At 57.8% G+C, this 12,623-nt stretch overlaps 1 protein-coding gene and 1 pseudogene across 1 annotated transcript; both read left to right on the top strand.

The window, feature by feature from the left end:
* The first annotated feature begins 408 nt into the window (after positions 1-408).
* LOC130026010 (heterogeneous nuclear ribonucleoprotein C-like) lies at positions 409-9,780 on the top strand (annotated as a pseudogene).
* On the top strand, positions 9,722-12,401 carry ZNF703 (zinc finger protein 703). Its single transcript, XM_056116944.1, has 2 exons — positions 9,722-10,197; positions 10,866-12,401. The coding sequence occupies exons 1-2, from the start codon at positions 9,967-9,969 to the stop codon at positions 12,396-12,398; spliced, it is 1,764 nt and encodes a 587-aa protein (XP_055972919.1). The 5' UTR covers positions 9,722-9,966; the 3' UTR covers positions 12,399-12,401.
* The last annotated feature ends 222 nt before the right edge of the window (positions 12,402-12,623 follow it).

Below are 12,623 nucleotides of genomic sequence, written 5' to 3'. Positions count from 1 at the left end.
AGCCTGGCAAGCTACCCGTGACATATTCGATATGCCAAACACGGTAACAATTGTCACAATGGACACGTTACTGGGCCCACTGGAGCAAATCGATGAACAACGGGAGGACAGTGACAGTGATCTTATACAAACACATGTGGAGTATACACTACACATACATGGGTACTTATGTATGGTTATGCACAGCAGGAGAAAAAGGTCACAAATCATCTCCCAGGCTGTGGAGGCATTGGGGTCAGCAAGACTACTCCCCACACAAAGGTACTGAAGTATCTGGGTGTGTGGTGTCTGGTCCCAAACTCAGGCCTCTCACACGCCAGGCATATGTTCCAGCATCTGGAGTCGCATCCTTGGTCCCTAAAAGAGCGTTTCTCACTCTACTTCCTCCCAGCTTTGGAATTTGGCACTATGGGAACGTACTTCATCATCAGATAACTGTGTTCTGATTTTGTGAGGAGTCAAAGGCTAGGAGGTTGCGACAACATTGTCACCTCAAGCAGCAGTGGACTTCTCACATGGATCCGGGCAGTCCAAGATTCAGAATCAAATCTCTTCTCCCTCCCGCTGGGTTCTTTCAGCCCAGGAACTGAATCATCCACGATAACAGCCAGCAATGTTCCCAAGGCAGACCCCTGCTCCAGGTACTCCTCCCTATTCACTGGGAATCTGAATACTCTGGTGGTCCAGAAGTCAGGTGTGGAGGTGATGGCCTCACAATATGGCAAAATTGTCGGCTGCTCGGTTCATAAGGGCTTTGCCTTTGTTCAATATTTTGGTGAGAGAAATAACCACGCTGCGGCAGGAGAGGGTGGCAGGATGGTTGCTGGCCAGGGTTTAGGCATGGATCGATCTGGCTGCAGAGCCGAAAGGGAACTGAGGAAAAGCTGGTGTGAAGCGACTTGCAGTGGAGACAGACGGACGGGACGGCTCCTCTTTTGACAGGGACTCCGACTTTCACGGGGATCATGCATTGTCCAACATGTGTTCTCCCCGCCTGCCCTACAGCTCAGGCTGCAGAGTCCTCCAAACGCCAGCGTGTATCAGCAAACACCTCACGAAGGGGCAAAAGCGACTTCAATTCCAAGAGTGGCCAGAGAGCATCTTCCCAGTCTGGAAAGATGGAAAGCTGAAAGATTATATTCAGGCCACTAAGAAGGAGTCAATCCAGACAAAATAAAACGTGGATTCTCCACTGGAAATCCTGGACAAAATTGAGAAGGAACAGAGCCCACAAGCAGGAGAGACGAAGAGTAAGTCAAAAGGGGGGCAGAGAGCAGCTCCCTGAAGAAAGATGGGACTAGGGGCTGGAGTGGGTAGGGCATTTGCCTTGCATGCAGCCGACCCCTGTTCGATTCCCAGCATCCCATATGGTCCCCTGAGCACCACAAGGAGTGATTCCTGAGTGCATGAGCCAGGAGTAACCCCTGTGCATTGACGGGTGTGACCCAAAAACGGACGGACGGTCCTCCCGTTGTTCATCGATTTGCTCGAGTGGGCCCAGTAACGTCTCCATTGGAGATTTTGTTGTTACTGTGTTTGGCATATCGAATACATCACGGGTGGCTTGCCAGGCTCTGCTGTGCGGGCGAGATACTCTCAGTAGCTTGCGGGCTCTCCGAGAGGGGCGGAGGAATCGAACTCGGGTTGGTCATGTTGGCTGCGTGCAAGGCAAACGCCCTACCGCTGTGCTATCTCTCCAGCCCATTGATCGCCAGGGTTGATTTGGCTGATCTGGCTGGCTAGGTGGGTGTCCCCTTCCTCCTGTGACCCAAAAAGTAAAAAAAAAAAAAAAAAAAAAAGAAAAGAAAAGAAATCTTGCCCCATTATTTCTTTATCTAGGAGATTGTCTAAGATCAAACTTTACACCAGGTCCTGTCCCCTAGTGCCTTTAGCACATGCTCATGTCCCCTCGTCCTTGGTCTTCCCATGTCACTCACTCACATCGACCTGCACTCATCCCATTATCACTTCCTTTGACACTCCTAGGAGTAACGTTGTCTTACCCAGCTATTTTTGCTTTTAATTTTGATAACTCTTTATGACTTAACAATAAGAAGGATGTGTGGTTTCTATCAAATGTCTCCAGAAATATCTCTTGTTACATAGGGAGTTGCCTTCATACATGAATCCTTCCATTCATACGTGAGCTCAGCTTCCCTACCTGCCAAATCAATCTCATTACTTACGTCGGGCTTGAAAGCTGCTTGGAGTTACCGCACGTATGTTTTACCCCACAAGCAAGTGTGGTGTGGGGCCGTTCAAGACAAATGGAACAATGTATTTTTGGGAATGAGAGCTAGCATGTCAAATACATCCTCTATAGAAATAGTGTAATAGTCTGTGAACTGCCTGATTTGGGGGACCTTTTTTTTTTATCAGTAAACAAGTCCTTATTAGACCAGAAATTTGGAGGAATAAAAATTCTGGGGGTGGGGAGATTTATATTTTTCTTTTCTGAATTTTATATTTTTGGGGGCTGGAGTGATAGCACAGCGGGTAGGGCGTTTGCCTTGCACACGGTTGACCCAGGTTCAACTCCTCCGCCCCTCTTGGAGAACCCGGCAAACTACTGAGAGTATCTCACCCACATGGCAAAACCTGGCAAGCTACGTATTATGTATTTGATGTGCCAAAAAACAGTAACAACAAGTCTCACAATTTGTTGTGAGACGTTACTGGTGCCCGCTTGAGCAAATCAATGAACAATGGGAGGACAGTGCTACAATGCTGTATTTGTTGACTTCCAATTTGTTTCACTGTGCCCTCCATAAATTTCTAGTGTGGTTGGCTTTTCTTTGATTTCTTATTATGGTTACCAACATACACCTCTCAAGTTGTATTTTAATGGTGTGGGTGTTACATGGAAACAAAGAATTTCATATGATACAGAATTCTTTTATAAAATTTATAGAAGTCATAAGACATAATAACTAAATAAATAAATGTGGTTTTTTTGTGGGTTTTTTTTGTTTTTGTTTTTGTTTTTTTGCTTTTTGGGTCACACCCAGCAATGCTCAGGGGTTACTCCTGGCTCATGCACTCAGGAATCACTCCTGGCGGTGCTCGGGGGACCATATGGGATGCTGGGAATTGAACCTGTATCGGCCATGTTGGCTGCGTGCAAGGCAAACGCCCTACCCGCTGTGCCATCGCTCCAGCCCCAATAAATGTGTTTTTCAACAAATTATTTTTCCAAAACCATTCAGTCACTTTATATGAAATTTCTAAATTTCCACTCTGAATAAACCATCATTCTCTTGGTACTTGCAGTTTCCTTAGGATCTCACTTTTCAGTCTTCCTTCTCTGAGCAGATGTGCACAGAGGGTTTCCCAAAGAAACGCCTTTAGGGGCCAGGGATTGAGTGTAAAGCACATGCCTGACATCCCAGGATTGCACAGGCCTGGAGCATCACCAGTGGTCTGGTGATTGATGGTCACCGCTAGGTGCAGGTACCACTGAGCCTGGTCATAAGTGGCCCTGGAACCCCCAGCCCTGCAGAATGTGGCTCCTATAAAAATTAAGTTTTTTCAAAAACCACTCCTCAAAATCATTTCGCCATGTTGGAATTAGGTTTATCAGTTCCATGAAGCCACTCAGAAGCAGTGCTCCCTCCTTGCACTATATTGGAATTAGTTCAAGACTGTATATCCCTGCTCCTTGGAAACATGGCCTAGAAGAAGACATCCACGGGGCACCGTCAGCCTGTTCCTGCAGAGATGGACCACAAGACACTATCCCCACCTCAACACCTTCTGCAATTGGTAGAGTTCAACCTGATGGAATGAATTGAATGTCCACCCCACTTCCTTTTCCTCCTGGCTCCCCTCCTGCCTCAAGATGGAAAGGAAACCTTGAGTGAGAGCAGCCCTCTGGCAGAAAATTTTGTTTTCAAGCTTCTCCTCCCTCGACCCCAGTCCTGTGCTCAGTGCCTTGGCTCAGGACCCGAGGACCTGAATATGAACGTCAGGTTTTCCACTTCCTCCCAAGCTGTGGGACTCAAACTAGACACTTGACCTCTCTGGTCTCAGAGCCTCACCTACAACCAAGGCACAGGGAGAGGGCCTCACGGAGAGATGCTCTCTAGCAGAGGGGCTCAATAAAAGTGCCACCCCTGGGTGGAGCCCGAGAAACCGGTGTGTGCTCAGGTCTAAGTGTTGTCTGATTACGGATGGTGGTTTCTCCCAGCAGCTTTTGCAACTTGAAAGAGGAATCTCCCAAAGCTGAAGGCCTGGAGGAACAAAGCAGTCAAGGATGAATGCCCAGGGCTAGGGTTGATGTGTGGGGTGGAGCCAGTGTGTGTGGGGGGGGGGCACTTCAAAAGCACACCTACTGCACCCCTGCCCCGCCAGCCCTGCCTATCTCCCCGGGGCTGATAGGAGATAAATGAAACCACCTTCAAAGCTGGCAGCTCGAGGACCTGATCCAAGGGGTGGGTTTGAAGATAAGCTGCAGTCTACATTTCCTTTTGTCCTCTCCCTCCCACCCCACGTCCAAAGGAAATTCTAAGGGCTGGAAACTTGATTCATTCCCTGTGTGGGGAGCAAGTCTCCTGCCTCTCCATTCCCCGAGAGGTGGTAGGAAGAAGGTTGGAGGCCCCGCAGAAGGTGTGGCTGCACGCCCCGCCTTCATTTCTCAGACCTGCTTCTTCTTTTGTCAGAGGAAGATAAAAAGGACCTTCCCAAAATAACGTAGGAAAGGATGGTGAGAGAGGAACAAACTGGGTTTGGGAATAGATACTTTAATGTAGGCAAAGAGTAAACATTTTGAAAAATGCAGTCACCCAGGGGCTGGAGAGAGTGCAGCAGGCAGGGTGTCTGACTTGCATGGTTCAATCCCATATGGTGCCCCAAGCACTACCAAGAGTAACCCTGAGTGCAGAGCTAGAAGCATCATTAATGTGTCCCTGCCACCACCCTCCCAGGTCCAAAAAAAAAAAAAAAAATGCAGTCACCTACCTTGAGTCTTTTGGAGAATCTGGTGAGATGGGTGGAAGCAGACTATGTGTAAGATGCATTCATCAACGAACTCTCCTTGGACCTTCCTGGCATTCTGACTGCCTGGGTTCACAGCCCAGCCCACCTCTAACCTGCTGGGACCTGAAACCCCAGGATAACTCCTCTGTGAAATGGAGGCATGACAAGACCTCTCCCAGGCTTCCGTAAGGACCAGGTGAGATCATGCCTGAAAGTGTACAGCAGTCACTGGTCTCTATGAGTATAGTTAGGCAACAAGAATGAAAAAACGGGGTTGCAGGTGCAGCTTAGTGCTAGAGTGTGTGCTTTAAAGAACGAGGCCTGAAATTCAACCCTGGCACTGCACTGCACTGTCCTCCCGTTGTTCATCGATTTGCTTGAGCGGGCACCAGTAACATCTCCATTGTGAGATGGTTTTTGGCATATTGAATACATCACGGGTAGCTTGCAAGGCTTTGCTGTGTGGGCGGTAGCTTGCCGGGCTCTCTGAAAGGGGCGGAGGAATCGAACCCGGGTCAGCCGCATGCAAGGCAAACACCCTACCCGCTATGCTATAGCTCCGGCCCAATAATAATAATAATAATAATAATAATAAAAGAACATGAATTTAGTGATATATAGAACTGGTACAAAAGAAATGGTAAGTTGAAAAAAACTAATATGAGAAAAGACCATGGATATTTTTTAAAGACCATTAGATTTAACCATTAGTAGGTCACTGGCAATTTTTGGAAATTGTTTTATCAGTTGAGTGGTGGGAGGAAACCAAATTTCCAAGCCTGGAAAAGACAATGATTTAGATTTCAGAATGAACTTGCCATTACTGGCTAAAAGAGATTAGGAAAGAGGGATTTGGTCTTGGTGGTGAAAAATGAGTACTGGTGAAGGGAGAGGTGTTTGATCATTGTATGACCGAGACTTAAACCTGAAAGCTTAGTAACTTTTCCCACAGTGATTCAATAAATAAATATAAGAAGATAAATAAATAAATAAATAAAACTTAAAAAAAAAAGAAAGAAAGAGGGATTTGGGACTAGTTCAGGTACAAGGCACACGTGCAGAGCCAAGTTCTAACCTCTGTAGCATACGGCCCCTTGAGAACCTCCAGGTGTGGGCCTGTGACCCCCAGCACCTCAGGGCCCGAGCAGTGCTGCCAAATATTGAATGGCTGATAAAGAATTACTGGGGTATTAGACCTCCTAAGCACCACTTGGGAACAATTCCCCACCCCATCCCCACACACCACCACCACCACCTCCCAAAAAAAAACATGGTGTAGGGGTAAGAGCAATGGTACAGAGGATAGGCTACTTGCCCTGCATGCAGTCAACCCAGGTTTGATCCCAATATCATGTATGGTTGACTCCTGGTCTGCACATCTGGAGGAGCTCAGGGGACATATGGGATACAACCTGAGTGGCCACGGCAATCAAGCGCCCTATCTGCTGTCCTCTCTCACTCCAATCCCTTTTTTTTCTTTTTTTTTTTTTTTTTTTTTGCTTTTTGGGTCACACCCGGCGATGCTCAGGGGCCACTCCTGGCTCTGCACTCAGGAACCACTCCTGGCGGTGCTCAGGGGACCATATGGGATGCTAGGATTCGAACCTGGGTCGGCCGCGTGCAAGGCAAACGCCCTACCCGCTGTGCTATCGCTCCAGCCCCCTTTTTCCTTCTTTAAAGACAGACTTGACTAGAGTTGAGATGGGGCTATCATTTCTATCACTTCCATAGAAATCCTAGGATAGCTAGGGCTCCTGGTAGGCTTCCTGGGCTGAGAAGAGGGTACTGTACTGCTTTCCTGGGACCTAAATTGTCTCTTTTGGGTTCTTAGATTTTACAAAGTGACACATTTATGTGTTTGTGGGAGGGCACACCTGCCCAGGGCCCTTACTGTGACATACTTCAGAGGCCTGACTGAGACCCCTGACTCCAAAGGGTCACTTTGCCTACCACCAGCTACAGGCCTCTGGGTGCTTAGCTGACCACTCCCTCTCTCTGGCTTGGAATGAAATGAGAGTCGCAATGTCTGCCACCAATCCCCTCAGCAAGCGCTGGGTTGTCTGTCACTCAGGCCTCCAGGGTCTCTGGTCTCAGGCAGAACTCACCCCACTCTCTCATCATGGTTCACTGGCAACCTGAGGAGGGCCTGGATAAAGGAGACCTCTCTGCTGAAATGTGGGTTCCTTTCCTGCGGAAATAACCTCGCACCATTTGCCCGTCCCACTCTCATGCGTGGAGCATTGAGTCCCAACACTGCTGTGCCCACCGTGGGTGCTAATAAACTTGCCCTGCAGAGACTAAGCCTGACGCCCCCCAGCTCACAAGTCATTCCTTGGCAAGATGCACTTTCGTGAGGCCACCAGGTCCTATCTAAGACTCCGCGCAGGTCAGCCTTCAGTTTAATGAATGTAAAATGCTGACTGGAATCATTGTCCAGTCGTGGTTTAATGAGGCCACAGGCCTGGCAAAGTACATTTTCTATTTTCTCTCCTAAGAAGAGTGGATGGGTCCAGTCAAAGGGTCCCTGCTGCCACCAGAAATGAAGAAAGGATGTCACTAGAACTTTGCTAGAACTTGGCAGGGATGAAGGGTGGACGGGGACATAGACCTGGTGTCCCGGTGCTGTAGGGCACCCACTGTCCCCATCAGCCACAACTGCTGTGACTAAGGAAGCTGGCTTGGTCACACCTTCTCCCCGGCAGCCCCCTGCCCTGCGTCCCCTTCCCGCTTCAGCCCCTCACTGCCTTTCTCTCCCTTTCCCTCCTTTCTATTTCCCCTGTTCTAGCCTCCAGCTCCCCTTCCCTTCCAACTTCTTCAAAACGCTTTCTCTTTCCTCCCCTCCCTGTCCCCTTTGCTCCCAGAGGATTTCCCACTGACCCTCAGCACACAACTGAGCCTGAGAACTCCGGGGCTGGGTCTAGGACTTGGACTGCTAACCACCACGGAGCCTTTCCCTTTGAATCTCCTTCAGCCTCTGAGGTACCAAAGCCCCCTTTGCCACTCGCAAGGCCTCCTTCTGCTCTTTCTCTCTCTCTCTCTCTCTGTAGAGGGGACCCCAAAGACCAAGGGGCCTGTAGGTCCAAGCAAGTCTGCAATGACTCTTTTTGAGGGGGGTAGGGGAAGGTCACACCCAGCGATCTCAGGGGTTACTCCTGGCTCTGCGCTTATGGTGCTGGATGGACCATACGTGGTGCCCGAGAGCAAGCCAGATTGGCCATCTGCGAGGAAAACCCCCTACCCGCTGTGCTACCACTCTGGCCCCAGCAGTGGACAGCGACTGGGGCTGTGGGGCAGGGGGAAGGAGGCCGCAGAGAAACAACCGGACCCCCGGCTCTCCCGTTCATGGGCCTTTCCTGCTGCAGCATGGAAGACCTCTCTGGGATCACCCTGGCCAAGGGAATCCAAGTCAGGGGAGGAAAGCCTGGGTAGCTGACGCACACCATACACGTTTGCCCAGAACAACGGCCCTGGGCGTAGGCTGTCCACTCCTGAGCAGGAGACAGATTCCTGATTGCTCTGTGTCACTTCCAGGAGAGTTTTCCCTCTCCGGTTGAAGAATTCCTTTGAAGTCACCTTTCCCCGCTCCGCCTCGGATTCTCCTGTCTCAAGGTGTGGAGGCACGCTGCTGGCAGGGAGGGGCAGTCCTGGAGCGAGATGCCCCCAAGTGACAGCCTGACGGTCAGCGTGATGATGGATTGGGGCTGCCCAGGCGGTGCTGGCGAGGACCAGCGCGCCTCCCCTGGCCGCGCCGCGCGCGCAGACGCGGGCTCGGCAGAGGTCAGCGCACAAAGGACCAGCCTCGCCTTCCCCTGCAGACCGGCGGCCGGGAAGTTTACCGGCAGAACCGGGACTCTCTGGAACCTCTGCCACGGGCTCCGCCGGCGGTGCTCGCTCTGCCTGGAAGGCGGGGCAGAGGGTGGAAGCGCTTGTTGTCTTTACTGCCAACTTTTGGTTGGCTTGTTTACACCAGAAATGTCGATGGGGAACGCGAATGCGCTTTCCGTGGAACAAGAAGGGTCGGGAGGAGGGGGCGCATCCCTGGAGTGGGGTCCGCGGGCACCGTCGCGCGCCCCCTCCCCACTCCCACGGAATCCCGGGATCTCCAGGGGGCCGGATCTCCCCGAGCAGAGCAGCTAGCAGGCGCGGGGAGGGTGTGTTAAGCCTCGGACGGGCCGGGCCGGGACCGCCTTCCAGAACGCGCCTTCGGACGCCCCCCGCCCCCGAAACCTGTGGCCGGGGGGCTGCGCGCTGCCCGGGACGCGCCCCCGAAGTCGCCCGCGGCGGGCAGGGCGCGTCCCGGGCGGGAGCTGGAGCGGCGCTGCCCCGGCCGCGGGCCCCGAGCTGAGCCGGCGCGGAGCGGGGCCTCGGGAGGCTCTGCCCATCCCTGCGCGGCCTGGGCTCTGCCCAGCCGGTGCCCAGCGGCCCGCTGCCCAGCCGCCCTAGGCCGGAGGGTGACCGCCCCCGCCGTGCGAAGGGAGGGACCGGAGAGCGGGGAGACCTGAACCCCGCGGGGGATGGGGCCCCGAGCCCTGGCGGTGGCCCCGTCCCCGGTGGGGGCAAAGGAGGCGCAGCTGGCGGCGGGGCGACAGGAGGAGCGCGGAGGTGGCACAGGCCACGGCGGCGGCGGCGGCGGCGGCGGCGGCGGCGGCGGGGCGGCGCGGGCGCGGCCCCTTTAAGGCTGGCCCCGCCCACCGGCGGGGCCGGCCTCCGCCCGCCGCTGTCCCCGCCCCCGCGGCCCGGCGAGAGCTGCGATTGGCCGGGCGCGGCGATGCCTTTGAAGTGTGGCTGCCGATCGCGGCTATTTGACGTGCGGCCCTCGGCAGGCGCAGGGTTTTGTGTTGCTCGCCCGGGCCAGCGGCGGCGGCGGCGGGGTGGAGGCGCAGCCACTGCTGCACCGCGCTCGGCGCTGCGGAGCGAGCCCACCCGCCCCGGGAGCTCGCCTCCCCAGTGCTCCCCGCCCTCCCGCCCCCCCAGCGGCGCTGCCTCCTCCAAATGAGCGATTCGCCCGCTGGATCTAACCCAAGGACACCCGAGAGCAGCGGCAGCGGCAGCGGCGGCGGCGGGAAGAGGCCGGCGGTGTCCCTCCTGCCCCCGGCGGACCCCCTGCGCCAGGCGAACCGGCTCCCGATCAGGGTCCTGAAGATGCTGAGCGCGCACACCGGCCACCTCCTGCACCCGGAGTACCTGCAGCCGCTGTCCTCCACTCCCGTCAGCCCCATCGAGGTCAGTCTCCGGGTCGCAGCCCGCCCCGCGCCGGGCCCGCGTCCCCGCTCCCTGCACCCCGGGGGTCGGCGCGGCGCCGGCGGGGGGAGCCCCGCCGAGACGGCCGGGGGACAGAGCCCCCTCGCTCCTCCCCCAGCTTGCCCGGGAAGGCTTCCCTCCCGCGCGCTCGCCTGGCCGAGCCCGTGCTTGCTCCGCCGGGTCTCGCCCGGAGTCCCCACGGGGTCCTTTACTTTTCCTCCCGCACCCCGTGTCCAGCCCAGAGGTGCTCGCCCCCCGGGCCCGTGCGGCCCGCGGCCCGTCCGCAGGCGCCCCCTTCCCCACTCGCGGGGTGCCCCCCTCGGACGGGGAGCCCCCCACGGCCACCCCGCCTCGGGCCCGGGCCGTCCCCGCGCGCAAATCCCGTCCCAAGCGAAGTTCCCCAAACTGGAGCCCTAAGTTTCTCCCGGGGCCTGCAGCAGGCGGTTCCGGGGGAAACGGGGGCGAGTCACGGCCCCTCCCCAGGCCCCGACGGCGGCAGAGTCACCTCCCGCGGTGGCCCTTGGGGGCCCGCCGCCGCCCCCTCCCCGCCCGCCCGCGGCGCCCCCCCGCGCCGCGCCGCGCCCCCGACACCCTCGCCGGCCGCGTCGGCTCCGGGGTCTCACCGCCCTCCCCGCCGCTGTCTCCCACAGCTGGACGCCAAGAAGAGTCCCCTGGCGTTGTTGGCCCAGACTTGCTCGCAGATCGGCAAGCCGGACCCGCCGCCCTCGTCCAAGCTCAACGCGGTGGCCGCGGCGGCGGCGGCGGCCAACGGGCTGGGCGCCGAGAAGGAGCCGGGCCGCGCGGCGGCGGGCGTCAAGCCGCCGGGGGACGCCCCGGCCGAGGACAAGTCCAGCTTCAAGCCCTACTCCAAGGGCGCGGGCGGCGGCGACCCCCGCAAGGACAGCGGCCCGCCGTCCGCGCCGTCCGCGCCGTCGTCGGCCGCGTCCCCCGGAGACAAGGCGGGCTTCCGCGTGCCCAGCGCCGCCTGCACGCCCTTCCCCCCGCATGGAGCGCCGGGCTCCGCGTCCTCGTCGGCGTCCTCGCCGGGCGGCTCCCGGGGCGGCTCCCCGCACCACCCGCTGGACTGCAAGAGCGGCGGCGGCGGCGAGCTGGACAAGAAGGACCCCGAGCCCAAGGCCAGCCCCGAGCCGGCCGGGAGCCGCGGGGGCGGCGCCGAGCCGGGCGCGCACGGCGGCGGCGGCGGCGGCGGCGGCGGCGGGCCCGAGCCGGGGGCGTCCGGGCGCAAATCGGAGCCGCCCGCCGCCGCGCTGGTGGGCGCCGGCCACGTGGCGCCCGTGTCCCCCTACAAGCCGGGCCACTCGGTGTTCCCGCTGCCGCCCTCCAGCATCGGCTACCACGGCTCCATCGTGGGCGCCTACGCCGGCTACCCGTCGCAGTTCGTGCCTGGTCTGGATCCTAGCAAGTCCGGCCTCGTGGGAGGCCAGCTGTCCGGGGGCCTGGGCCTGCCGCCGGGCAAGCCCCCCAGCTCCAGCCCGCTCACGGGGGCCTCCCCGCCCTCCTTCCTGCAGGGATTATGCCGCGACCCCTACTGCCTGGGGGGCTACCACGGCGCCTCGCACCTCGGCGGCTCCAGCTGCTCCACCTGCAGCGCGCACGACCCGGCGGGGCCCAGCCTGAAGGCGGGCGGCTACCCGCTCGTGTACCCCGGGCACCCGCTGCAGCCCGCCGCGCTCTCGTCCAGCGCCGCGCAGGCCGCGCTGCCCGGCCACCCGCTCTACACCTACGGCTTCATGCTGCAGAACGAACCGCTGCCGCACAGCTGCAACTGGGTGGCGGCCAGCGGCCCGTGCGACAAGCGCTTCGCCACCTCCGAGGAGCTGCTCAGCCACCTCCGGACTCACACCGCCCTGCCGGGCGCCGAGAAACTCCTGGCCGCCTACCCGGGCGCGTCCAGCCTGGGCAGCGCCGCCGCCGCGGCCGCCGCCGCCGCCTCCTGCCACCTGCATCTCCCCCCGCCCGCCGCCCCGGGCAGCCCCGGCTCGCTGTCCTTGCGGAGTCCACACACTTTGGGGCTGAGCCGGTACCACCCCTATGGCAAGAGCCACTTGTCCACGGCGGGGGGCCTGGCGGTGCCCTCCCTGCCCACAGCCGGACCCTACTACTCGCCATACGCGCTGTACGGACAGAGACTCGCGTCAGCCTCGGCCCTGGGATACCAGTAACCACCGCCCCGCCGCGCCTCCTGCCCTGCCCTGCCCTGCCCTGCCCTGCCGCCGCCCGCCGCCTCCAGACTGCTTGTCCCCGCCCGCCCGCCCCTCCCCACCGGACTGTGTATTTATTTACTATAATGTTAGCTTACAAGCTGGGAATATAAGTGCATTAACGGCCCACACAAGTCAATGGTATGCAAAGAGTCCGTGTTCCCGCCCCCCCATGATACTATTAAT

Source organism: Sorex fumeus, unplaced genomic scaffold (assembly GCF_029834395.1).
Source record: "Sorex fumeus unplaced genomic scaffold, SorFum_2.1 ptg000033l, whole genome shotgun sequence".
Lineage (NCBI taxonomy): Eukaryota > Metazoa > Chordata > Mammalia > Eulipotyphla > Soricidae > Sorex > Sorex fumeus.
The sequence above is the reverse complement of the archived record's forward strand: the minus strand, read 5'-3'. Positions and strand labels throughout refer to the sequence as shown.

What these genes read in the sequence shown, in the direction of transcription:
- ZNF703 (XM_056116944.1), top strand. Translation starts at nt 9,967, where the DNA reads ATGAGCGATTCGCCCGCTGGATCTAACCCAAGGACACCCGAGAGCAGC. An exon ending in CTCCCGTCAGCCCCATCGAG is followed by an intron (nt 10,198 to 10,865) that starts GTCAGTCTCCGG and finishes TGTCTCCCACAG; the next exon opens with CTGGACGCCAAGAAGAGTCC.